The 26,370-nt window shown below is 41.1% G+C and overlaps 1 protein-coding gene across 5 annotated transcripts in view; it reads left to right on the top strand.

Annotated features, from left to right (window-relative positions):
- The first annotated feature begins 11,926 nt into the window (after window positions 1-11,926).
- LOC127602198 (citron Rho-interacting kinase) overlaps window positions 11,927-26,370 on the top strand; it is a 40,279-nt gene continuing 25,835 nt past the window's right edge. For all 5 annotated transcript variants that reach the window (XM_052068147.1, XM_052068148.1, XM_052068144.1 and 2 more), the window contains exons 1-14: window positions 11,927-12,009; window positions 13,510-13,653; window positions 13,788-13,907; window positions 17,255-17,425; window positions 17,571-17,624; window positions 17,723-17,776; window positions 19,899-20,039; window positions 23,574-23,699; window positions 24,193-24,288; window positions 24,455-24,571; window positions 24,769-24,878; window positions 24,986-25,160; window positions 25,757-25,954; window positions 26,038-26,091. In XM_052068147.1, the coding sequence (XP_051924107.1) occupies window positions 12,001-12,009; window positions 13,510-13,653; window positions 13,788-13,907; window positions 17,255-17,425; window positions 17,571-17,624; window positions 17,723-17,776; window positions 19,899-20,039; window positions 23,574-23,699; window positions 24,193-24,288; window positions 24,455-24,571; window positions 24,769-24,878; window positions 24,986-25,160; window positions 25,757-25,954; window positions 26,038-26,091 (1,569 nt within the window). In that variant the 5' untranslated portion in view covers window positions 11,927-12,000. The remainder of the gene's footprint in view (window positions 12,010-13,509; window positions 13,654-13,787; window positions 13,908-17,254; window positions 17,426-17,570; window positions 17,625-17,722; window positions 17,777-19,898; window positions 20,040-23,573; window positions 23,700-24,192; window positions 24,289-24,454; window positions 24,572-24,768; window positions 24,879-24,985; window positions 25,161-25,756; window positions 25,955-26,037; window positions 26,092-26,370) is intronic.

The raw sequence follows: 26,370 nt of genomic DNA, 5'->3' as shown, positions 1-26,370 counted from the left end.
TTTTACCATTTCAAATGACTATTCCATACAATCGATAAACTACATAGATGTCATACGTAAACTAATTAGGGTAGTCTTAATTTTTTTTCGGATTTCGGATAAACGCTATACACTATTTACAGCCACATTATTTTGTCCTCCTCACCCACAGTTCCTACTGGATGAATTTAGATGTTTTTTTCTTTAGAAGAAAATCGCAAAGAAGTTTTCATGTCAAATGTAAGCGCTTTCGAGGTACAGTAAAAACAAAGGCATTTGCTTCATTGTTCCAATACCTTTGAAAGGAAGTCTAGGTTGTGGGTTGATGGAAAATACAGAATAACAATAATTTTAATACAAATCTGTGCATTTTTCATTGACAGAAAAGTGGTTAAAGAACTAATAATTCATTCAGTTATGGCAGCATGTGTATGGGTGAAGACTGAAGGGGTAGGGATGAGGTCAGAATGTGGCGGGTGGGCACCGATGAATGATTACAAACAAAGCCTCTTGAGCTGATGAAGACCACACAAAAGAAGTGGGTCACTGCCTGCTGGTCTCCTGTGAGGGGGGGGGGGGATAGACACATCATGGGTGATTTCCTCTGAGCTCATCCAAAGCGCACATTATCCTCATTAGTGCAATGCTTTTTGAGTTATGTAGATTATAATAAAGGAGAGAAATGTAAACAAAAATATAAATCATTGCATTTTAGCCCTAGCAGAGCGACAGTATATCAACAGCAAATAAGGCAAACATACAAACACTACATTCAGTTTCAAGAAAAAGGATGTGAACTTTTACCTGATTTTCTATGTAAACTAGTCATCAAACGTGATGAGATCATCTAAATCGCAACAATAGACAACGCCAGCCCACTGAAATTAAATGTTGTGTTCCTTCAGGACTTGGACAGTTTGCCATCCGAAAAATAAATTGCATTCGATGCTACGTCGTAACCTTATGAAAACAAGCACACAAGGCATCTCAAGAATATTACTATGCCAAAGAGTTGTGCAAACAGGAATGGTCTAAAATATCCCCCTGATTTGTGTGCAGGTCTGATCTGTAACATCAGGGAATTGTTGAGATTATTGCTGCGAAGGTCGGAAAAAGGGTTCTTAAAACTCAAGATTAGTATACGTTATCCACCCTGCTCTGTGGAACATGTAAACCATCCATCCATCCATCTCTTTTCCGAAAGGTCGCGGGGAGAGCCGGAACCTATCCCAGTCGTCTTCGGGCAGTAGGCGGAGGACACCCTGAACCGGTTGCCAGCCAATCGCAGGGCACACAGAGACGAACATGCAAACTCCACACAGGGAGGCTGGAGCTGGAATTGAACCTGGTGCCTCTACACTCTGAGGTCGACGCGCTAACCAGTCGACCACCGGGCCACACATGTAAACACATGTAAACCTATTACGGGTAATAGTTTGTGAGGTATTGTCTAAGAAAATGTTTGTCTGTCGTACTGTGACTTAGAGAAATCCGATCCAAATGTGTCCCACATTTAATCAGAAACCCATGGACTATAATTCCAATCCATCCATCCATCCATCCATTTTCCAAACCGCTTGATCCTCGGGAGGGGGGGGGGGGGGGGGGGGGTGCTGGAGCCTATCCCAGCCGTCTTCGGGCAGTAGGCGGGGGACCCCCTGAATCGGTTGCCAGCCAATCACAGGGCACACAGAGACGAACAACCATTCACGCTCACACTCAAACCTAGGGACAATTTGGAGTGTTCAATCAGCCTGCCACGCATGTTTTTGGAATGTGGGAGGAAACCGGAGCACCCGGAGAAAACCCACGCAGGCCCGGGGAGAACAGGCAAACTCCACACAGGGAGGACGGAGCTGGAATCGAACCCGGTACCTCTGCACTGTGAAGCCGACGCGCTAACCACTGGACTACCGGGCCGCCCTAATTCCAATCCAGTTCAGATATTTTTCTTGCACCTGCATACACTGACAGATCACATGGACTGTAGCTCCCTCTGTGGAACAATGAGCTATTACGCTCACTGCTTTCAAAATAAAACTCCCAAAATAATGGTACAGTCGATGGTTTGGATTTGTGTAAAACGTTCTGATATTTACATCAGTTTTGCTGTACATTAGAGAAAAAAAATGGTCACAGTTATTTACCACAAAGTTCCCGAGTGACCTGATGTTTTTGTCAATTTTTCATCAGATCAAAATCTTTTCTTTTTTTTCCACCATCACTATGTATGACTGGTTGACTGACACATTGAGCACCATGAGTGCTGAGTGTTTCGTGATTATGTAGCAGTCTGCCCCTAAAACACACGAAACATAAATCAATTTTCTTCAGTCTATTGTATGACAAAGCCTCTTTGAACTCAAATGGTTGGCCAACAAATCATAACCAACATTCATGTGTGCCCGTTTCTTGCCATTGGGAGGCAGTGTTTCCATATTAGTACTTTTAGTAAATAATACGAACTTGTTCGGACGCTTGCAAAAGAGCCATGACAGAAATATAGTGTGTAAGAGCATTTTTGCCAAATGGAAAACATTAATAGGTAAAATAAACAATTTGAAATTGTCTAAAAGTGATTCCCGCTGAACACATGACTCGCAAGGTGTGGTTTCTATTGAATGACACATTCACCTTAATTCCACAAGATAAATCACACTGCTCAGGATTCTAACTTTTTCACAAGGATGAAGAGGCAAAGATAAAATAAAACTAAGGCGCGGCCACAGACATTTTGAAGGCCAGGTGCTCAAGAAAAAAGGGGCAAACCTGGCCCAACTTTTTCAAAAATGTAAGAAAAAAAGTAGGATATATTTGACACACAAATTATGAAATTTAAGAAATGAATGAATTACAGACCAAAAAATAATGTGGCCCAGGTTAAAACTTATTGAAACTTTGCTCTGAATAATTGGAAAAAAATAAGGCATCCAATACATTCTTCCAAATAAAATTTGGGTCAGAACTACCGAGCAGTGATTCATGTGAAATCCGACGGTACCGTGTTCCATTTCCGAAGTGAGTCCTTCAAAGTTGTGTCTGCGCAAGAGTGGATAAGTTCCCGATTTTCAATGGCTCTTGTACGCAACAGATCATTATTTGTATTATTTCGACTGTGTATTACGTAACTGTTAAGTGTTTTACCTTTTATTGTTACTCCTCCCTCTTTGGCTCATTTGTTTTTAGATTCATGATGTTTTTTTATTTGTCAAAGATATTATTCAAATAATGTTCAGATATTATTGTTCAATAAATGAGCATTTACTTCCACAAACATGAGCACAAAAGTACAGTAAATTGACATCTGGGAATCAAATCCAGACAAGTTCAAATCACAACTGCTCAGGGCTCAGTTAACAAGCAATCATGGTTCAGCTTGCAAGTCATTTGACTTAAAATCAGAAAATAGTTGAGCTGTGTTTGTTGTTACCTGAGCCCTTTTTCACAGTGATGTCATTTTCATTCGATAGCAAGTGACAAAATGGCTGCCCACTGAGGTGGACTCCACAAACACAATATTAATCGGAAGGCCTGTTTCAACCAATGGGGCTGAGCATGTTATTGTCAAGAAAATGTTTCACTTGGCTTCCTGTCATAGAATTTTGTCTCTTTGTATGTCTGTTGGTTAATTTGCTGCTGCTGCAGCTGTGTATATTTATCCCCTAATCTCTCTTTATTAAACATGTCAAAGATCAGTAAATAGCTGGACAAGGTTTTGAAATCATGGATTTCATTAATAGAAAATGTGTAGGCGTTGTGCTGTGCGTGAATGTCCCTTGAAAAGTCAAGTGGGTTTCAACAAGTGTGACGCCTGCGTGGGAGCAAAGTGGAGGAGTAGATAAGATAAGATAACCTTTATTTGTCCCACTGGGGAAATTTGGTGTCTACAGGAGGCAGGGTGAGGGGGCGCACCCCAAATCAAAAGGGCAGACTTCTCACTACAATTCAATTAACGGCCTATCAAACATCAAAACAGCTTGTAGGGAGACTGATAATGATGAGATGATCATTTTTATTCTTCTTAGTTTAAACGTTTTTTAAAAAACAGCAATAATTGTACTCCTGGAAAACAACAAAAAAAAGGCACTTTTTTTCATCCTGCAAAAAAAGGCCGCTTGCTTGAACCCCACTGCTCTATCTGTGCACGTGTCTGCTGTTATTTGTATGTTCTATACGGCTCCAATTTTCTAAAAATTGTATGATGATTAATATTGCATTTGTGGGATAGGAATCAAGCAAAAAATCCACCTGTTTAGAGTAGAGGTGGGAAATAGAACATTTTATTGTCAAGAGCATTTTTGACCTGACTTCCCCTTATAATGATTCCATGATCTTCTGTTTTGCTGCTACTGTACATGAGATTTATTTTTGTCTCATAGAGTATGAAACCAAAATATGAGAAACAAGGCTGGCCATTGGTTTTTTTTTCAACTCCTATCCGAAAGAAAGTGTCCTAAATTCTCAGACTTCATGCAGTGGTTTCTACTGTCTATCCTGCTACACCGATAAGAATCCCACCACAAATTGGAGCCCATCATTTCTAAAGTAAATACCTCGTACCAGTAAATGACAGCTGAGCTGACTACATGTTCAACTAGCAGTGGGCAGCTGAATGAGTGAGTCAAGCATGACCATGACTGTTTCTGCATACAATGGCTGTTTATTGTTCTGCAGATAAAGTGTGTGTGCGTGTGTGCGCGTGTATGCGTGTGTGTGTGTGTGTGTGTGTGTGTGTGTGTGTGTGTGTGTGTGCGTATCTTTGCAGGTCAGGTAACAATTTGGGTGTTAATATCCATCCATCCATCCATCCCTCCATCCTTCCTTCCATCTATGTACTGTGTCGCTTGTCTTCACTAGGAGCACAGGTAAAATGGTCCCTATTCCAGTTGACTTTGGGTGAGAGGCATGGTACAACCTGAACTGGTCACCAGCCAAATATTAATTGCTGGCTTTTATTCAGAACAAAAAAGTTAATAGAAATAGTGAAATTAATAGAAATGATCTCAACAACTTAAATTTAAAATGGTTTGAGCTGATCAAGAAATATGGAAATTAGGGGTCAAAACAAATCAAACAAACAAATGTTTATTATTAGCTTTTATTTTGAAAATGTACACAATCTTGTGGTAGGGATGACCTGAAAAGTTCAAAGATGGAACTGTTTGAATCGGTCCAAAAATGTGCATGTTACAAGGGAAAACAAACAAACAAACAAACAAACAAACAAACAAAGAATAAAACTCGTAATTTGGGATTTTATTCTGAAATTCTGACAAATATGTGATAGGGATGAGCTGAACAGTTTCCAGTTGGAATGATTTGATTTGGTCCAAAATGTGAAAATTAGAAGTAATTAAAAAAAAAACATTGTTATGGTGTCATTTTGAAATTCTGAAGAAATAATACAGTCAACATGGGGCAAACATACAGCTATTTGTTTTTAAAAAAAACCCACAATAATTCCAGTATTCTACTGTATCATCATAAGTTACAATATTTTACTGGCAACAGTAACATACTGTATTCAGGTATTCAAAATACAGCAACTAACTGGATATTTATTTCCCAGTATTATACTTAAAATTACAGTTACAGTCACTTAATATCGAAAATTACAGTCTGTTCCTGCATCGCTGCTGCCTGCAAACTACTGTAATTTTGACAGCTTACATTAGTTTGCAACGACTGGGTGCTCGCTGTTGGCTCAGCGTATGGCTCAGCATTTCAAGCTGCATACATGAATATGATTAGTGACAGCTGCCGCAGCATGGAGAGCGACCAAATTGTTTAGAGCGGGGGCGGTGGTGGTAGTGGGAGTGGTAAAGGGTGAGACAGTGATACAGAAGAGAGAGGGAGAGCCACCGCTGTGTGATCACAGATCTGCTGCATTTCCACATGATGCTACCTCCCCTCCACCCACCTCCCTCCCCACCCGCTCCTCCTCTCGGTCTCCCTGTAAACCGCGCTCAGGAGTCGAGCTCACTCTCTCCTCTCTTCTCTCTCTTCATTGAGGATGACATCCACAAATTTGATGAACCAGCGAAGCTCTCAGTCTAGCTGGTGGCTTCTGACAGTGACCCCACATGAACGGTTGTACCGGATGAGGAGGTACCGTCTTTAAGGAGCACCCGGGTAAAAGGTTTCAGCTGCAGCAGTCCTGAGTAAGTGCCCTGTTGTTTTACTTAAAATAGGCAGTTGAAAGCAGAATCCGATCAATAGATTTAGCTGCAGAGCATTGTCTCGTTGACCATCCCGGCATGCTGTCTCGATTGCCTGACACCACTCTTTAAATACCACATAGTGTTGTTGCAGCAGAGCAGCCCTGTTGTTTGAAGAGTGAACTCTGCTTTTGGTCACGACTGCGATGCTTTGTCTCACTTCGCGTCTCAGCTCACTGCTCAGCTTACTGTTGCATACCCATGAGCAGATTGCCCTCACTCCCGGCGGTGGCATTTAGACTGCCTCTTCTGTCAGGGTGATTTCCCGTTACACCCATCAATGACAAGACCGTAGAAGTTTTGATATGAAGTAACTATGGACTCTGCCTATTAAACGGTGAAGTCAGTCTGCTCACTTATTCGGTTAGGCTTGCAAAATCTGAAGGAAAAAGTGACAAGCTGAAGACTAGTTGGAGGAATCTCTATAGTAACAGTGGGTTTGGGAGGGGTAGGGGGGAGATAGCTTGCTGCTTCTCTGATACTTATTCAGCAGGATGACAATTCAGATTATATTTGTTGAGTTAGATGGAAGAGAAGATTCCATGTTCTCAAGTGTCCACCCCCTGAGAGCCTTTTTTGGAATTCAACACCTGTCCTGTTTTCCATTGGAATTTATGATGGTTGTGTCAGTACAATATGGGCCACTTGATTAGGTCCATCAGCACACTCTAATGGGATTTAACACAACAGTGTTCAGTTTGCAATTTGACAGAGGGGCGGGGTCTGTGTCCCCCCCCCCTTATTATCATATAAACTTTGAAATGCTACAGAACTGCACAGCATCATTGAATATCAGTGAAGTGGCTGGTGAGTGTAATTCTACAAAAACTCAAAACACACAGGCTCACAAATACAGTCAAGCGAACAAACATATCTCCGCAACCTTGTTATGGCAGTAAAGAGTTAATTTCTCCCGGCTTGCTATTAGAGGACTGACAAAACATGCCAATTTGCAATTAAGTGGAGTGACTGTATCAAATACAGTGGATGCAAAAAGTCCATTGACTGCCAGGTTTTTGTCATATAGACAAATTAGATCAAGATAAATCATTTAAAACTATTTCCAATCATATATGGAAGCTCAGCACTCACAGGGCATTGAACCACTCACAACCGACTCCTTTCTGAAACGTTTTACCTCTCATCTGAGCAGGCTTAATCTGCAGATGCACATAGGCTTCATAAAACAGCTCAAAACCGAGTGTTGAAAACCAAGTTTTACTTCTATGACCCAAATCATAAATAGATTCGCAAGCTGCGTTAAAGAGGGAGTCGACCCCAGCATTTTATTTACAACAAAGGTGCCCAACCTTTTTTGACCAAAGATTTACTTTTCAGGCCAACCAATCTTCACTATTGTAGCTCACATGTACCGTTTTAAAAAGCTTCTCCTGGTGCTCCATTTCCAATTCTTTGCCAGTGTCATCGGTCAATTGCAGATGAAACAAACAGGAAAAAAAAAGATATATTGAAACGGCTGTGATCGTAAATTGGAATGGCAGACAACTGACCGCAAACAACTTCCGGTGATGGAGGTCATGTGCCACTGTAGGTTCAATGTGACCGGCTTTTATAAAATGTAATTTTTAACGACCTTTTTGTAAAAGTAAAATTGATAGGATAGGATGCTGAGTGCGCAGTGTACAGTAACACAAAAATATTAATAACGCACACAGACACACAATTTCTTTTTTTCCCAATTTCCCCTTATACTCCCCCGCGATCAATTTGGGATCAGCCTTAGCACAAATTTTCAGGCCTTGCTAGAAATGATTGCGGCACAGTGGTTGGCTGCACACAGAGGTGCAGGGTTCGATTCCGGCTCCAGCCTTCCTGTGTGGATCATGTTCTCCCCCGTGCCTGCGTGGGTTTTCTCCGGGTACTCCGGTTTCCTCCCACATTACAAAAACATGCGTTACAGGTTAATGGAACACTCCAAATTGTCCCCAGGTGTGAGTGTGAGCATGGATAGTTGTTCGTCTTTGTGTGCCCTGTGATTGGCTAGCCACCAGTTCAGAGTGGACCCAAAGACAGCCCACCCGTGAACCTTGTGAGGATTAGTGGATTAGAAAATGGATGGATGCTAGAAATGAAAAAAAATATAGTTATAAAAAGCATACCAGGACATCTGAACATTATTTGGGGTTAATGAGAGGCACTTGAAGTGGTGAAAGCTGTGTGCTGAGGGCCATTTAACAGGAGTTTCAATGTGTTTGGATAATTCTGAACACATCTCCATCCCAAATTAGAAGAGGGCATGTGCACTTGTGCAACCATACTGTCTGAGTGACTTATTTTTACATCTCCTCTCGACAAGATTTCTTCTTTTTTTTCACTTGCTTTGCACAAGTTATCGGACAAAAAAAATATTGAAAGGATTTTTTCTTTCTGTTCTTATACATTGCACCACCCCGGCATTTGATCAGGCTGCTTTTTGTATCTAGGATATTTATGTCTGTGGACATTTATGTCTGGGAGATGATTTAAAGCATGGTTATTGATTTGCATATAATGAGTAAATAAAGTCCATTTCAGATCTGCCCTAGATGATATGCAGAGGGTAAAGTGAAAGATCAAACTTGAGTATGCAACGGGGAGCTGTGAACATAGCCTTTGGGCGCCGTCGGTGTAAACGAGTGTATTCTTTGATCGACTGTTGCCTCTACAGCCCAAACAGCAATGCAGGACTTGGACCACACAGCAGACTGGGATGCATCCCTTTTCCACTTTCGTCCTCCTCCTCCTCATCTCTGACTCACACGCCAACACATTATTCAACCTTCCAAAAAGACCTCCAGATCGGTGGTTATGGTGAACATTTTTGCTCTGTTGTTCAATGTTTGAGGAGCCGTTTCTGCACATACACACACATGTGTGTGTATATATAAATATGGAATACATTTAAGAAATATGGAATAAATTAGAGAAATACCAAGGGCTCAGATAGGAGCTGGAGAGAGCCTGGAAGGTAAAGGTGACAGTCGTGCCTGTGGTGGTCGGAGCACTCGGGGCAGTGACCCCCAAACTAGATGAGTGGTTGCAACAGATCCTGGGAACAACATCGGACATGTCAGTCCAGAAAAGCGCAGTGCTGGGAACAGCAAGGATACTGCGCAGAACCCTCAAATTTTTGGCCTCTGGTAGAGGACCCGAGCTGAATGAGGGACGGACACCACCCGAGGGATGAGACGAGGATTTTTAAAAAATATATATATTTTTTCATCCATCCATTAACGATGTGGGGTGCCAGAGCCTACCCCAGCTGTCTTCGGGGAGTAGGTGGGGACAACCTGAACCGGTTGCCGGCAAATCGCAGGGCACACAGCGACGAACAACCATCCGCGCTCACACTCACACTCACACCGAGGGACAATTTGGAGTGTTCAATCTGCATGCCATGCATGGTTTTGGAATGTGGAAGGAAACTGGAGTACCCGGAGAAAACCGGCATCGAAAACATGACTTCTGCACTGTAAGGGCGACACACTAAAGACTCAACATATATATATATATATATATATATATATATATATATATAATATATATATATATATATATACACACACACAAACAAAAATAATAGGATAAAAGGTGTTTGCGTGTCAGGCAAACCTACAATGTGATGATAGATTGAATATCAATCAGCAATTACATTTCCCAACTCTTTGAAGTGTTACATCAAATATTCAAAGAGTGGTATGTGATAATTCCCCATCTTACCAAGGCTTCTAACTTTATTGGAACAGTTTGGGAAAGGCCATTTTCTGTTCCAGTAGAATTGAAAAAAAAAAAGCAATGTCCATTCAGATATTGCCTGAGACACCTGTCGCAACCCTCGTCACCATCAAACACCTTTTGAGCTAAGCGCTCTGTCTAACATCTACGTTGTGGTACATTGAGGATTCATCATTTTTAGCCGCCCTTATAATCAGAGTCTGATTACAAGGGTATCAGACATTGCATAGTGAACAGGTCATTTAATCTTCCTGTTGGCAATGAAATGCGAGCATGCACGAAGCGAGGACATCATCATGGTCAGAAAATTAACACTGAAGTCTGCATGGAAGCACACCACCTGAAATAATCACAGATGCATTACATAAATGTGCAGCAGAAAAGGTTTTTTAAGTGTCGGTCAAAGTGTATGTCTTGTGGTCTTTTTTTTTTCTCTTTTTTTTTTGACACGGAGGCCACTGCCTGTGATCTTGTGGACCGCATGTTGTTTATCTCCTGCTGGTCACAGACGGCGCACAGAAGACTGAACACATGCGCTCAAAGAACGCCGTTAAAATCGGAAAGCAATGTGCTTTGGAACAGCCAGCAACACCGAGAACAACCGTGTCAGTCCATTTTCACAATGCGCTTGTATTCAAGACTGAGATCAGCCTGTTCCAGTTGGGAGAAGTGGGTGGGGAATGAGCGCTTTTAATATTCTGTTCAAGATCTCCTCTGCCTTGCTCTTGATCACGCATTCTGCTAAATATATCCAGTGGTGGTGGAAAACACAGTTACATCAACATGAGCAACCTATTTCTAGCAGTTCGCAGCTAAAAATAGGCGCTTGTTTACTTTGCCGACTCAAAAAGGATCTCCTACAGCATACAAGCATGACTAACTAATGAAAACAACCCGACTGATGTAATTATTTGACGGGTTTCTTAACATCAATTAATTAATCATTCAAAAATACCGTAAATTTTGTCTTAACAAAATGGCTTTGTTGTACATATTCTGTTTCTGGTGTCAAACCTGAATAGTGGAATATTTTAGGGGCATTACAGGCCTAAATTATGCCATAATTCCTTGAAGGCACCTTTTATTTTTATTTTTTTTTAACTTTTACAGTCTTTCGGGGTCAGAGTCTATCAGCAGGGCACATCTTGAATTGGCAATATTTGCCCACTATTCCTTGCATATGTGCTCCAAATCTGCCAGGTTTCAAGGAAAGCCACTCTACCATGTGTTGCATGCTTCAGATGAACTACACAATTTCAAGTGGATTCTGGTCTGGGTTCAGGCTGGGCCGCACCAAAATGTCACTAGTCTGGTCAAGCAGAAAAGTGATATTCCTTTTCATATTCAGCTTTCTCGTGGAAGCTCAAACACAATATTCTTTGGTATTTGGAAGTTTTCATAATTCCCTTCACCTTGACTGAGGTTTCAGTTCCACTTGAAGAAAACAGCCACAAAGCATTGATTGGGTGGCTGTGTCATCCATCCATCCATTTTCCAATCTGCTTAGTCTCATCAGGGTCATGGGCATGCTGGAGCATACCACAGCTGTCATCGGGCAGAACTAATTGCCAGTCATACCTAGGGACAATTTAGAGTCTTCTATGAATCTGTCTTCCATGTTTTTAGAATGAGGGAGGAAACCGGACTACCCGGAGAAAACCCACGTAGGCACAGGGAGAGGAGGAAGGCCGCAGCCGGAATCGAACATTGCACCACTCTAAATTGTCCCTACGTGTGAGTGTGAGCGCGGATGGTTGTTCGCCTTTGTGTGGTTTGCTATTGGCTGGCCACCAGTTCAGGGTGTAAAGACGGCTGGGATAGGCCCCAACACCCCCTGCGACAATTGTGAGGATAAAGTGGATCGGAAAATGGATGGATGAATGTTTTTGTATCATGAAAGCCTATAAACAGGCCTTTGTAGTCCAGGTGTCTTATTTCCACATGTTTCTCCTTTTGTGTTCATGGCCCTCATCTTTTTCTCCATCAGAACACTGACAACAACCAGTTGTCCATTCCAACAGCCCCTTTGAGACCATCTTGAAACAAAACTGTCAGAATTGCTGGACACATGTCACAGGTATTGTTTCTTTGCTTGTTATTCTCAGAGAAGACAATTTTCCAGTGACATAAAAACTTCTAAACAGAGTTGAGTAGGGTAGTAAAAAAAAGTAAAAAGTATCCTACTAAATAATTACTGGACTAAGAGTAAATAAGTATTACCGGGTAAATGAAAAAAAATACTCAAATAATTTGTAACCATTGATTTTTTTTCATGAGCACAAACAAATAAAAACAATAAATAGATATGCAAATTCAAACATTGTCTGACAACAACAAACATAAACAAACTGCTTCAAACAACAAACCGCGTGATGGAAAAGTGGTTAGGACTGCACGACTGTCCGTGTTTTATGTTATGTGTTGTGTTTATTATTTTACTTTATGTTAACTGTTTTGTTAAGCGCTTTGTTACAGCTGCCGCTGTTGTGAACGCGCTATATAAATCAGCATGTATTGTGTATTGTATTGTATAAACAAGAAATAAGATAATATAACAAAATAAATGGAACATATTTTAAAATTCTGTTTGCATTTTTCATCGGAGGGTCGTCAAAGAAAGAGAATGCCTGCTTTCAGTGGCATTTTCTTAAGTCAGTGTATTCCTTCAGCTTGTTGGGATGGATTCTGTGTTGACAGAAAAAAGGTAAATCAGCAATTTACAGTATTGATCCAAGTAGCATCAAAACCACACCAAGATAGTGGAATATTCTGTGACATAGACAATTACCGGTAAGTCAACAATTGGGTACCAAAGATGTCCCGCCGATATTCCTAACCCTGTTTTTGTGTGATCACGTCACGCCGGGGTCCGCTTGAGGTCCTCTCAGAAAAATGCGCTCTGCCTGGTTAATGTGGATTTTCCGCACTTTTATTTTTAGATATGACGTACAATGGAATCCCTCATTTTCAAGCTGATGATTTTCATGCAGCACTGTACTTTGATGTTTCTCACAGGCATGGTGGGATGGTTCATCTTTGATCCCCCACTCCCAAAAAAGACTTTTTAATATCAAAATACAGTAGCTCATCTAATTTGGAGGCATTCGAGGTCATGCAAACGTAAAAATAAGACATCCAGTTTGTGCGATGCTGTAAAGGGTTGTACGGTGCCAACATGATCAATTGATCCCAGTTAGTAAATGAAATTGATTCATGCAATTCATTCATTAACTCTGGTTATAATTACTCGGCTTGTGAAACCATACACTGTCTTGTGGTGTCACTCAAGAAAATTGTGAGGCCTCAAAGTCTCACCTTCATTCCATTGTTTTAAAAAAGATGGACTGCATTTTCAGAGACAAGATTTGAATATTAATTTTTGCGTATGAAACCGTTACCTTTCATACACTTACAATGCAAACATTGCCTTAATTCTTCAGGTGCCAGAGTTGTTTCCTCAGTAAAGCTTTCGGTTTTAATGATGTGATCGCAAAAGGTTGTGGCTTGAAAATGATCAGCGTTAAAGGCGGTAAAACTCTCATGATGGATTGTTTGAGTGTAATTTTCTTATGTCCAGGTTGAGCAGGAGATCTTACTTGTACAAAGGAAGATGTCTGACCTCGAGTCAGTACTGCAGCAGAAGGACATCGAGTTGAAAGCCTCAGAGACTCAAAGGACTATCCTCGAACAGGACCTCGCCACCTACATTACAGAATGCAGCGTATGTAGATACAGTGGCACTGACACCAACTGCACGGGCATAGAGTCATTTTGTTTCGTACAGTGAGTGCGGGCCTTTGAGAAACGCTCTTTATCTTATGTATTTATGTCTTGCATTTTCGATTTTGCTTTCAGAGTCTGAAGCGTAGTCTGGAACAAGCTCGTATGGAGGTCACGCAGGAGGATGACAAAGCATTACAGCTCCTCCACGACATCCGGGAGCAGAGTAACAAGCTTCAGGAGATTAAAGAACAGGTAAGATGGAAGTGCACTATCCGGTCATGTTGTCAACATTTATGCGATGGTGGGTTTGAGATACATTAAGGTCCAGAAAGAAGCTTTTGGAGGTTTGACATCAAACTGAGAAGAAGTGACTAAATTGGAGACTATTCAAACACAGATTTTGCAACATTTTTATGATGGACTGCATTTTCTCGAGCATTTGGAAAATGTGTCAATGCCTGCCTGAAGTCTGGAGCTCATGGAGACCAAATTCTGAATTCGATCTGCAAGCACATTGAATTGCTGCCCATTTGTGTTTCTTGCTGCTTGGACTTCAAAAAGTGGAAAAACGGGCTCTATTTGGTCAACTGACTGTAGCACTTTTTCCAAGTTGTGTCACATATTGCATCAATTATTTACGCTTGGCCAATTTGAGTGTGCCAATCTTATCAAACATCACTGTCCGTTATTGGCGTCATGTACCAGTATGTATGCAGGGTTTATTATATATCTCTTGACCAATGAGAGCAGAAATTTAGTTCTCACACTGACACTGTAGGAGGATAAAGAAATCCCTACTATTTCATCATTTATTTATTTTCAAAAAAGCAGCAGCTTTTTTTCCTTTCCAACTCCAGCGCTGGTTACCAAGCACTGAATCATTGTGCAATGGTTGCTATGGTGATGAGAGCCCTATACCTACGAGTGAAGAGAGCGCTGATGCAGTGGGCAGGCTGATCGTGATGAGATGCTGGGTCTTAGTTCAGACTCTTTCAGAAACAGAATTTTCAACCACCAAATAGTTTTCATCCATCCAGATATCAGATCAGCTATTCCGATTTGAGTGACAGTATGCCTGGCGTTTGATCTGTTCTGATGTACATCTACCGCTATATTTGCCGCCAATGCGTTTGGATCATTTGCAACATTTGTTCTGCTATTGAGACATTTACCCAAAGTCTTGGCATGCGTACAAATGACAATTTTTTAGAATTTGTTGATATATTTTAAATTGTTGCTGATATCCTGTATATTGTGTCTGACCGGCATTGAATAAGAATCGCTTAAAGGTCAAGTGTCATGTCATTTTCTGATGTAAAAATGGAATGGTTTTGCTTAACGGAGAAAGAGGTTAACGTTGGGACGCGTGGGAGTGACTCCGAGTGCTAAAACTGTTCTTGGATCCGGGGGTTAAATACTTCCTTGTCCTCTGGTGTTGGTAATCCGCACGATACCATTGTGTATGCAGGTGGAGTTGCTCCGCCTTTGCCAAAGAAGGAACAAATGGTGGGAAGAAGTTTTCTTGCCGCTACGACGAGGCGTTCAAGGCATACAGTAAATGATTAAACCCACACCTGCATCTGACTGTGTTTTGCGATTCCAAGTCGATAAAGTGGTGATGGTCTAAATGCTATGACTCAAATCATATGTTATGCTAGTCGAAAACTTCGTGAGGCATCTCTGCAGGAGGTTAGGGCCTTTGAAGCTGTTTGGAGGTTATACGATTTTCCTCGCTGCCTTTTTTTTGTGTTAAGAAATGTTTGATGGATTAATACTCGAGGGAATTTATTTCAGCTGATCATTTAGAGGTAGAATGCCAATCTTAACCCTTTCCCCAAGAGTGTCAGATTTCGAGGAACAAAAAAGGACTGCTTCTTGCTAATTTCTGGGTTTTCTTCAACAACGTGGGACTAAAAGTGTGCTCTTAATTATTTTGTGGGTGGTGATAATTGTCACATCCGCAGTAAAACTGTGACCGAACAAGATGGGATATTCCATCAAACCTTATTGATACAAACCATAATTTGCGTCTTCAAATATATGAGTCAAGTTCTCTGTTCATAAAAGTGCTACCTTGCTCCATATGCACATTGGGGGGGCTCTTAGAGCGCCATTTACACCAGCTAAATTCAGATTTTCATCTTGAATAGGATCTATCTCCCACGCACGCCTGCGTTTGGCATTTTCATGCAGAAGCCATGCAGTATTGGATCAACAGATAGTAAACAGTGATGATTGATACAATTAAAAAAAAAGCAGTATTCACTCAAGCCATGAATCTCTGTGACATGTGCAAAACCCACCGCGCATATTTAGCGGGTCCGTTACGTGTGAGTCGTATTGTTTGCTTTGACTGTCATTGTGTGTATGAGCAAGTGTGGTTACCGTAATCAAATGCCATTGCTTAAGATGCATGCCCACAGGAAACGAGTTGGAAGAGTGTGATGACAGGAAGGGACGGTACTATTTAAATATGACATCAAGTAGCGCAAACATCAAGCTGGTGTCATGTTCTCGGGTTCAGATTCAGATCGTATGGATGGCTACCGATAGGACCTGTAAGGGGGAACATTATCATTGAACCTAGGCATAATATTTATTTCCTTCCTAAAAGTGAATCCCCTCCCCAACGCTTCAAACAATTTTATCTGCGGCCATGGCCAGCTTTCCTCGCCCTGTTCCACACTGAGCCTCTGAGTCAGGAGATTTTACTTTTTATTAGACGGATGAATGTACAGACTTGCCATGTAACCCGATAAGGCGGATGCTCTTCTTGTAATTAGAGCAAGGCTGTAACCAATCACTTTTTGACAGACAGGTAAATGAAGTGACTATGGCACTTCCTACTTACTCCCAACATTGCTTCCTACCAAATTGTCTGACAGAAACAGCCTTGAATTCAAGGGTTTCTACTGTCTTTTCATCCGATGCAGTTTGAACAGTCAACAGCATCACTTATGTATGCATCTGCTCACATGAACGATGCAGTAGTGTCGAACAAGAACTTTTTTTTCCCCAGCTGGATTCAGGTCAAGAAACACTGGGACAAACAGTGAGCCTTTTTCCACTTCCGTTTCATGAAGTAGTTACACAAGTGTAACTATATTAATTTCTTGATATTTTATAAGCAACCTGACACGCTACTGAATTTAATCACCTTGTATTTTGAACACCCTGCCCCCCTTTTCCATCCCTCCATCCATGAACCGCTTGATCCTGACTAGGGTCGCGGATGGTGCTGCAGCCTATCCCAGCCGTCTTCTGACAATAGGCGTGGGACACCCTGAACCGGTTGCCAGCCAGTCGTAGGGCACACAGAGACGAACAACCATCCGCGCTCGCACTCACACCTAGGGTCAATTTGGAGTGGTCAATTAACCTATGATGCATGTTGTTGGAATGTGGGAGGCAACTGGAGTGCCCGGAGAAAATCCACGCAGGCACGACGAGAACATGCAAACTCAGGGAGGCCGGAGCTGGAATGGAACCCGGTACCATTGCACTGTGAGGTTGACGTACTAACCACCTGACGTCTGGGCTGCCCCCTTTTCCATATATCTTTCAATATTTGTTGGGAGAATGATTTGGTTTCTTCACAGGAATATCATGCCCAGTTGGAGGAGATGCGAGTTTCCATCCGACAACTGGAGGAGGACCTGTCAGCTGCTCGTCGTCGCAGCGACCTGTATGAGGCAGAGTTGAAAGAGTCTCGTCAGAACAGTGAGGAATTGAAGAGGAAGGCTGGAGACTATCAGCATCGATTGCAGAAGGTGTTTCATTTTCAGATTGGGCCTTTTTTATCATGCCCCTAGATTTGGGGTAGATGACAGTTGTCATAGCATTCTCTCTTCTTTTTTTTCTCAAGCATTATTTGAAGGGAAGCTCACTGACACTTCTATATTTATTTGTTCACAGGCCAAAGAGCAAGGAAAAGCGGAAGCAGATGAGCTCATCACCAAGCTGGAAAAGGTATTTTATTGAGTCTATTCACAATACTGGACTCTTTCGACTAGTTTCGGAAGAAAGTCAAATAATCTACATATTTTTAACTGTGATTTTGGTTTTAGACCAATTCAGAGCAGCAGGCAAAGCTCCATGATCTTCAAGAGAAGCTTGCCAAGGTAGAAAATCCTTGTTTGGAAATGAACAATTCATATAACTGTGCACGCTTGGATAAAAGCAAGAAAACAACCCTATCATCTTTCTGATAAGCATATAAAAGTTTTGTTCATCATCTGTGATGTCATTCTTTCCCTTATAATGTGGCCTTAATGTCAGATTTGGCCCATTTTTGAAATCAAAAAGCCTCCCGCAATTGGAAATGATCTTCTGAATGGTCTCCTTCTCCAGACACAGCAAATATTCCAACTCAACACCCTTCTAAATGGGTTGACCATTCAGTACAGTTTACATCCACATGACTAACTAAAATAAGGTTTTCATTTGATTCCTATCGGAATAATTTGCTGGTGTCTTTTGTCATTTGTCACTCGATGAGATGAGCATGAGTATCTATTAGAAGAATAGATACAGTACACGCAATATATAAACTGAACTAACGACTGATGAGATGAGCATGAGTATCTATTAGAAGAATAGATACAGTACACGCAATATATAAACTGAACTAACGACTGCCACTCAATAGAAACTTTACCACCCCCTCACACTGGCCTTCACTACAGTACTTTCTGCACATACTGTAACATTTAATTTCAGAAGGTATGGATAAACTGTATACCGTAGTTGTTTTGTTGTGTAATGAAAAAAAAAGATGCTTCAGTCCATTTGATCTATTTATTTATTTATTTTACTGTAGGGAAGCAAGGGCAATTAATATTTTGAGCCATTTGCTAGTCCACCTGTTTTGATCCTTGTACTGACCTGCAACTTATAGCTCCCCACATCTTTGTTTGTTTGGGCTCTATTATCGTGCCCACTGCAATTCTGGTGCGAGGCGCAATGTAAGTCTGCAAGGAGGTGGGCTGTAGACTATTTTTTTGGGGGGTGTCTTGCAGACTTATGCAAGATGATGCAAGGTGGCCATTCATTTATTTATTTATTCATTTTACACAGAGTGATTTGGGGCAAGCCAAGATGTTAGATTATGACATGGCGGAAGAAGCCACCGTTTTTCTTGAGTCCTGCAGCAGTTTGAGGCGCATAAAGTACATTTATTTAAAAAAATGGAAGTAGACCTCAACTGGGGGATGATATAAAGTTGGCTCAGGATGTCACAGATCTGTGAAGGGGGCACTTTGGAAACCAGCTTCTACCTGGTTTGTCGTTGTCTGTGAGTGACCCCACCAAGTTTCATTCACTGAAATGTCACACCTGTGCAAAATAATGTAGTTGAGCAGATTGAATCTCTGTGGGCAATGCCAGGGATTCATGAAATAATTTTGAACTGCAGAGGTTTGTGGCTAACAAACACTCCAAACAGAGTTGTGATGAGCAGGAAAACAAAACATAATCATTCTGGGACCAATACAACTCTTTTAAGGCTAAGGTGGTTATATTTTTGAAAGAAAATCCAAATCATCAATGTCTTTCCATATGATTAGATCTCAGAATGGACACAACACAGTACATGCAAATGTCTGACGTACTGAGCAAAGAAATGAAACTTACCATCAACCACCAGCAACTGTAACTGACCAAAACAGGCATTGTGAAATCCTTATTGCTCTACCTCAGCGCTTTATCTACTCAGATCGGTGTTTTCCAATATAATATAATAAAAAAAAGCAGAATATCAAGTGCCAATGAAAATAGTAAGCGACAACATGTAATGTAAAATTCTCACCCTTGTCCCTCAACGTTTCCCCCCCGCTGAGATTGCTATTTTGTTAAATGCGAGCATAACAACTGTCAGCATGTAAGCATGCGCATTTGGCCAATTCACTTTCACAATCGTAAATGACCACAGATCACAATCAAATCCTTATCAACTTTTCTTTGTGTTCTCTCCTGTTGTTTTTGTTGGTGTTGTGTTAGCATGGCAAATGGTAACATTTTAACAATTGTTCAAATTTGGACCAACACATTTTTTGTTGAGGCCAAAGTCTAAAATAGTTCCACTGGGCATCATCCATTCTTCACAAATATTAGCAGGCCCATTCAAAATGTCCCTGGAATTTTTTTCAGAGTTATTTGGTGAAACATGATAATGTTGTTTTGGATAAAAGAACTGTAATTACCATTCAGAACCAAAATTAATTGACATTGAACATTAACTCCTAGGCATTAAAATCCAGTTCTGAAGCTACAGACCATCTTCAAAGTATGAAGATGGCCAAAGAGCGCATGGAACGAGATCTAGAGAGACTACAGAACAAGGAGGACTCCAATGACAGTCTGCGAAGACGTCTTCGTGAGACTGAGGTACAGATACAACACAAAATAAGGGGAAAAGACTATAGTATAGCTTCCCCTGTGAGTGTTGACATCAGCAGGTTTTCATGTTTTTTTTCCATACCATATTATTTTGCAGTACTGAATAAAAAACACTAGAACTGGCTTGTTTATACAATACAATACAATACATGCTGATTTATATAGCGCTTTCACAACAGCGGCAGCTGTAACAAAGCGCTTTACAAAACAGTTAACATAAGGTAAAATAATAAACACAACACATAACATAAAACACAGACAGTCGTGCAGTCCTAACCACTTTTCCGTCACACGCTTTGTTGTTTGAAGCGGTTTGAGATGAAAGAGGAGAGAATCAAAGTGTCCTTTAACCAGTGGATCAGAGACGTCATGCTCAAAATGTGCACACGTCGGCTACAAGCTAAGTTTCAAAGTCAACAAGAAGCTGTAGCATCCATTGACGAAAAAAGAGATTGGTTAACTTCTCCTGTCCCAATGAAATCCATTTCAATTCCAAGCGGCGACTCACGGTTCCAAATATGCATCTGCGCTCTTCGCCAACGCTCCTCTCTCCTCATCCTCAACTTCAGCGGCCATCCATCCAGCCGCACCAACGCCAACTGTCCAACAGCGCTGACATAGCCACTGAACAAATCGGGGTTGTGAAAAATGCTGCCCATTACTGGCGCAAAAAACACAAGCGCCCCAGGTCTGTCCAGCACCGACAGTCAATGGCGCCGACATTCCTCCCAATCAAAATCTGTGCTGGTACAGGCGTGCTGCCGAGAAGGCGCAACCACCAAGCACAGATACTGCTCCTTTGACGAATGTCGTGGCCAAAAAGCGCTGAAAACAGTCCATATCAGGTCCACACAATGAAACAACAAACAACATGTGACAAAACAAAAGACAAAAACAGCAAAAAAGAACAAAAAAGCAAGGCTCTTGAAGAGCACTTGCCGAAGGCTGCCTACTCGGGCGCCATCTTGGAAAAAAAAAAATCTGTTAAGCATCACTCCCCTCCCAAATATTTGAACTCTAAGGCCAATTCTTTATTTCAACTGTAAAGTGCAAACATTTGAGTCTTAATTTAAAATGTGAATATGAGACAATAGATTCCATTTGGTTATTAATAGCCATATATTTACAAGGGATTCTGATACTTTGGTTTGAAAACCTTATATTTAACTACCTATTTTTCATGAGCCAAAATATTGAAGGTATGCCATTGACTGTTGTTTCTTTGTTGCCCAGGTGTGTGCATTTCCATTGCTTATTCAAAGAAAGAATACATTCGCACTAAAAGCACGTTCGAACAAAGCATCACAATTTTGAGATGTCAATTGTATGCAGATGGCAATAACATTTCTTCGGGTACTGATTAACAAAGTCGTCACCATCCACACTAGAATAGGTATACAAAATGGCTGGGATCTCATTGTTGACTGTGCAATTCTCAGTCATGGTTTCATAAAATGGAATGCATAATGTGTACGGAATCTTTCTCAACACATTCATGGTGGAGGAAGGAACAAATCTAAAGTCAAAAAGCAGTGCTCACAATTGTGGCGATTTACTCGATTTTTGTCTAATAGCGCTTTTCTATGGAGGCGTGGAGTAAAAAAATGTGGCTCGCAAATACGTTTGAACGCACTCATAACTACCGTATATGTTCAGAGGTCAGGAAAATATTTTTTATTTGTAATTTTTGAGGGGTTTTGTTTTTCATTTTAGACTGCAGTGCATTTTTCCGTTTGGCGTTGTTTTCCATAATCCCATGGGTTATTGACTTTGTATATCCTGTGGCATTATGGAAAAATGCTGAATGTAAATCATGCACTGCAGACATGATAAAACCATTCGACCTCAAAGAAACAATGTTTACTTCATTCATTTTCAAACGTATTCATACAACGTAGCCCAAATTCTAAAATGTATTAACATTTTTATTTATTTCTTAATTTATTTAAACATAAACTCAAACTAATCTGTGATGCTCAAGTCAATACGAAGAGCAGCGAAGACCAGATGTGATTTAGAAAAAAATGCTTCCAGTGCCGTTAGCTGCGAGGGTTTTAGTGAGTCTCTGTGTTTCTCCCTATTTAAAACGGATTTAAAGCTGAAAGATGTCAACAAACTATCGACTCTCCCACGCGTCACTTAGAATGAGGACGGACTTTCATCTCCAACCGTGATGTTGCGTGCGCAGGATACATCACAGCAAATTAACGAATTTTGATTGAACACATGGTCTTGAACCAGGGCCCAGCCACAGTGGGGGGAAGGCTTTCCGGACCCACTTTCTTAGTGGGTGTGGCTTACCGGGCTGCGTTCGAACGTACTTGCGAGTATGTTCAAACGTATTTCAATATTTTCGAATGTTCTTGCAAATACGTTCAAATGTATTTGTCCAGCAAATTTTTTACCTCCACATTGTCAGCTCCACACTTCCGTGCGTTTTGGATATGAGTTGAATGAATAAGCCAACTATATCCATATTGGCTGTGTGCCAGCAAACGCAAATCAAGTGCATCAGATTCAAGTCAAGTTAATGGCCAAAAGGCATAAAATTAAAAAAGAAGAAAACGGCACGATGTGGTAAATTAAGCTAAACTAAACTTTGCTTTTTATTTGGACTTGGATTTGATTGTTTGATTGTTGGTTCTGGCTATGTGTGAATTTTGTTTCTTAACTATGAGCGAGCACGGCATTGGGAAAAAAAAACTTCTTAGTTCTGGAGAGTACAATGAGCAAAAGTGTGTGCTCCTTACTGCTTGTGAGTGTTTAATCAGCTCACAATAGCTCTGCTCATTTTAATGCTCATATTTGCATGCTAGCGGGTTTCCAGTGTCACGCTACACTAGTGCAGCAACTGAAGAAATTTGTTACTATAACTACAGTACTTACTTTTTTTTTTAAACATGCCCAACACTGCCAAACAACAAAGGGATTAACCAGGGGAGGGAGTGGGACATTTTCGACTGACGAGGTCAATTTTACATGATGAAGAGGAGTCCATACACCCAAAAATGGAAAGAGGCTGTAATGAAATCCTTGAAAAACATCCACAAAACAAAAACTGCTAAACTTTGACGCTGGCAGTTTGTCACAGGTTGAACACATTTGTTGTTGATCCAATTCAAATGTAAGTAAGTACAGCACCTGGAAATAACTGAAATGTTGATCCCTTGTCTCATATTCATCATTATTGGACGGCAAGCCCGAAATCTTCTTGGGTTTCCGGTAGAATAAATTACTTGGTCTCACTGTTCCAAATTTCTCCCGAGGAGTGTAGGCTTGCTGTTCCATAGAGGTTGCAAATGAAATGCCGTGGCTTGTATTCAATATCAAGCAATCCAGTTACAATTTTCTGATAATATTGTTTAAACTTTACTCTTTGAGCACGTTCATAGGATGATATTGTACACTGAAGTCAAGTCAAGTCAGCTTTTACTGTCAAATAAATGAAGAAGGCATTCATATTGCCTGAACCATCATGCCCAATACATGAAATGATGTTTGCACTTGTGTGGGCGGGTACAGGATGGTCGAAAGACACTGGAGAACCAGGTGAAAAGGCTTGAGATTGTTGAACGTCGCGAGACCAAAATGAAGGATGACATCCAGAGCAAGGGCCAGCAAATTCAGCAGATGGCAGATAAAATTCTGGTAACCCATCTTTCATATCTAAAATAATCAGAGGAGCTGTGAGATTGTTTTTGTTACACTTGTTGAGAAAAGGTTCAAGTTTGCATGGCATCCTTTCAGAAAGGGAATGTGACGAGTTGTTTGTCTATACGGTATGTGCCCTTTGATTGATAAGCTCCACCTGACCTGTGGTGCTAAGAGTATACGCGCATCGAGATATAAGATGTGAATGTTGTCAGGACAATACCATATGAGTTAGCCTTTAGCGGTGTTTTGCGATGATGTGCACTGTCTAATACAGTGGTTCTTAACCTGGGTTGCGTGAATCGGTCTCAGGGGTTCGACGGAGCCTCGGCCATGGAGGTTAAGACACACCTGACCTAACATGTCAATTAGTTATGACATGCCCGCTCATGAAGCGTTCGGTGAATGTGCATATGAACTCGTTGGGTTGGGTACCTCCAACAAGGTTAAGAACCACTGGTCTAATACAAAGTGCATTACTTTTGTGTAGGAGCTTGAGGAAAATCTGCGAGATTCCCAAGCCACAGCACAGAGGATGGACACACATCTCAAACAGAAGGAGAAGCTCTATGAAGATAAGATTAAGGTTAAATAAACTAATATATACTCACTGTGCAATGAAAACAACAATAATAATAGACTAATGTTAGCAAGTGTTGCTTTTGTCACCTGAACTGTTGGTGTACATCTTCTCACCATCGTTTGTCCCGCTAAGTTTATATACCGTACCGGTTTTGTGGGTTGCCCGGCAGGTGTTGGAGTCTCAAATGAAGGCGGACATGGCTGATAAAGAAATGCTGGAGTCCAGTCAGAGCAAATATGAGGAGGAGGTTCGCGAGAAGTGCAGCATCATCAGTGAACAGAAGGCGGTAAGAGCTGACCAGCTCGGAAGTGACACTATTTCAGCCATATTTTCACATTTATCAAACTGACATAGATTTCTTATTTAGATGATCTGGGTTTCTTCATTTTAGAGGCACAAAACATCCCAGTACCTAGGTCTGCACTATAAATCTTTGCCTCCCAGTTATTATTTCAAGTTCTACTGGTAATCATTTTCATCCAGACCATAAATGCAATGGAGTCTAAGATGAACAGCCTGGAGCAGAGAATTGCTGAGCTGTCTGAGGCCAACAAACTAGCAGCCAACAGCAGCATTTACACCCAGAAAAATATGTAAGTAGTGATTGCTGCCCATTTCCTTCGTCTATGTATGCTGTTTTTAGCATTTTATTCCTAGATTGTGTGCACCTTTTACACCTTTGGATGTGTTGTAATGGCAGGAAAGCCCAGGAAGAGATGATCTCAGAGCTCCGCCAGCAGAAGTTCTACTTGGAGTCTCAGGCTGGGAAGTTGGAAGCACAGAATGCCAAACTTGAGGAGCATCTAGAAAAAACAAGCCACCAAGAGCATGCGCACAAGAGTCGTGCTTTGGAGCTGGAAAACAGGCTCAGAGAGGTTCATAATAATGAAATTCTGTATCGTCAGCTTTTACTGTATACTTTGCAGTGGATAAGCTTGAATCTTAGTGACTGTGAAGATTTGCCACAGTTTGAAGAATGAATGAGTGAAAAATTAATATATCGTGGCCATAGATAGCTAACTAGATAGATAGCTAGATAGAGCTTTTATGTACACTAAAAATGTTGGGTTGTTTTTGTTGGTAATAAATTACCATAGTATTATTTTTAACAACAGCTACAGTATTAATCCATTTCTTCGTTGCTTGAACACATCAGGATGGGTCATTTTTATCTCTGGTTGGTGTTAACGTGCTGGCTCAAATCCTCAACCTCATGTGCTGGGTTAAAATAACCCAGCATTGGCTTTATCCCATTTGAACCAAGCACTGGGAAGGTACCGGTACTTGACCCAGCAGTTTCAAGAGGAAGACACTCGGCACATTATATTACGGATGTTTAATGTCTTACTAGGATCTTGAGAATAGTTCTAAAGTCACAGTAATTATTAAAGGTGATCCAGCGAATGCCATTTCAATATAACATCATGCTCCTCCCTGAATGTGGATTCTCCCTCCATCTGTATTCTTATAGATTGGACTGGAGCACGAGGAGCAGAAGCTGGAGATCAAGCGGCAGGTGACAGAGGTGACCCTGTCATTGCAGGAGCGCGAAGCCCAGATCACCAACCTCCAGGCGGCTCGCCGCGCTTTGGAGAGCCAGCTGCAACATGCCAAGACTGAGCTCGAAGAGACCACTGCAGAGGCTGAGGAGGAGATCACTGTGCTCAGAGTGAGACATGAATGGGAAAGGAGGACATTTTTTGATGCCATGTTACTCATTGTCTGAAATGTGTCGCTTGTCGAATCTGTCAGGCACACAGAGAGGAGATACAACGGAAGTATGATGCTTTGAGGGACAGCTGTGCGGTAAGCAGCACAATATGTTTTAGTCTTTGCATGAATATACTGGCTGTTATCTACTCATCAAGGTTACTGACTTATTGTTGTGTATGTTTATGTGTATATAGTACTACAGTACAGTGGATATAAAAAGGACCAGACAGTCCTATTCGGATGTATTTCCAAAGCTTTATTCCGAATTAATGGGATCTATCACCTGGATAATGTAATTAAAGCAAACAAACAAAAAAGAAATATTTTATAGGGCAAGTAAAACTAAACAAGCGATAGAATGTGGTTGGACAA

Source organism: Hippocampus zosterae, chromosome 6, assembly GCF_025434085.1.
Source record: "Hippocampus zosterae strain Florida chromosome 6, ASM2543408v3, whole genome shotgun sequence".
Taxonomy (NCBI): domain Eukaryota; kingdom Metazoa; phylum Chordata; class Actinopteri; order Syngnathiformes; family Syngnathidae; genus Hippocampus; species Hippocampus zosterae.
This window is presented reverse-complemented; position numbering and strand designations above follow the sequence as displayed.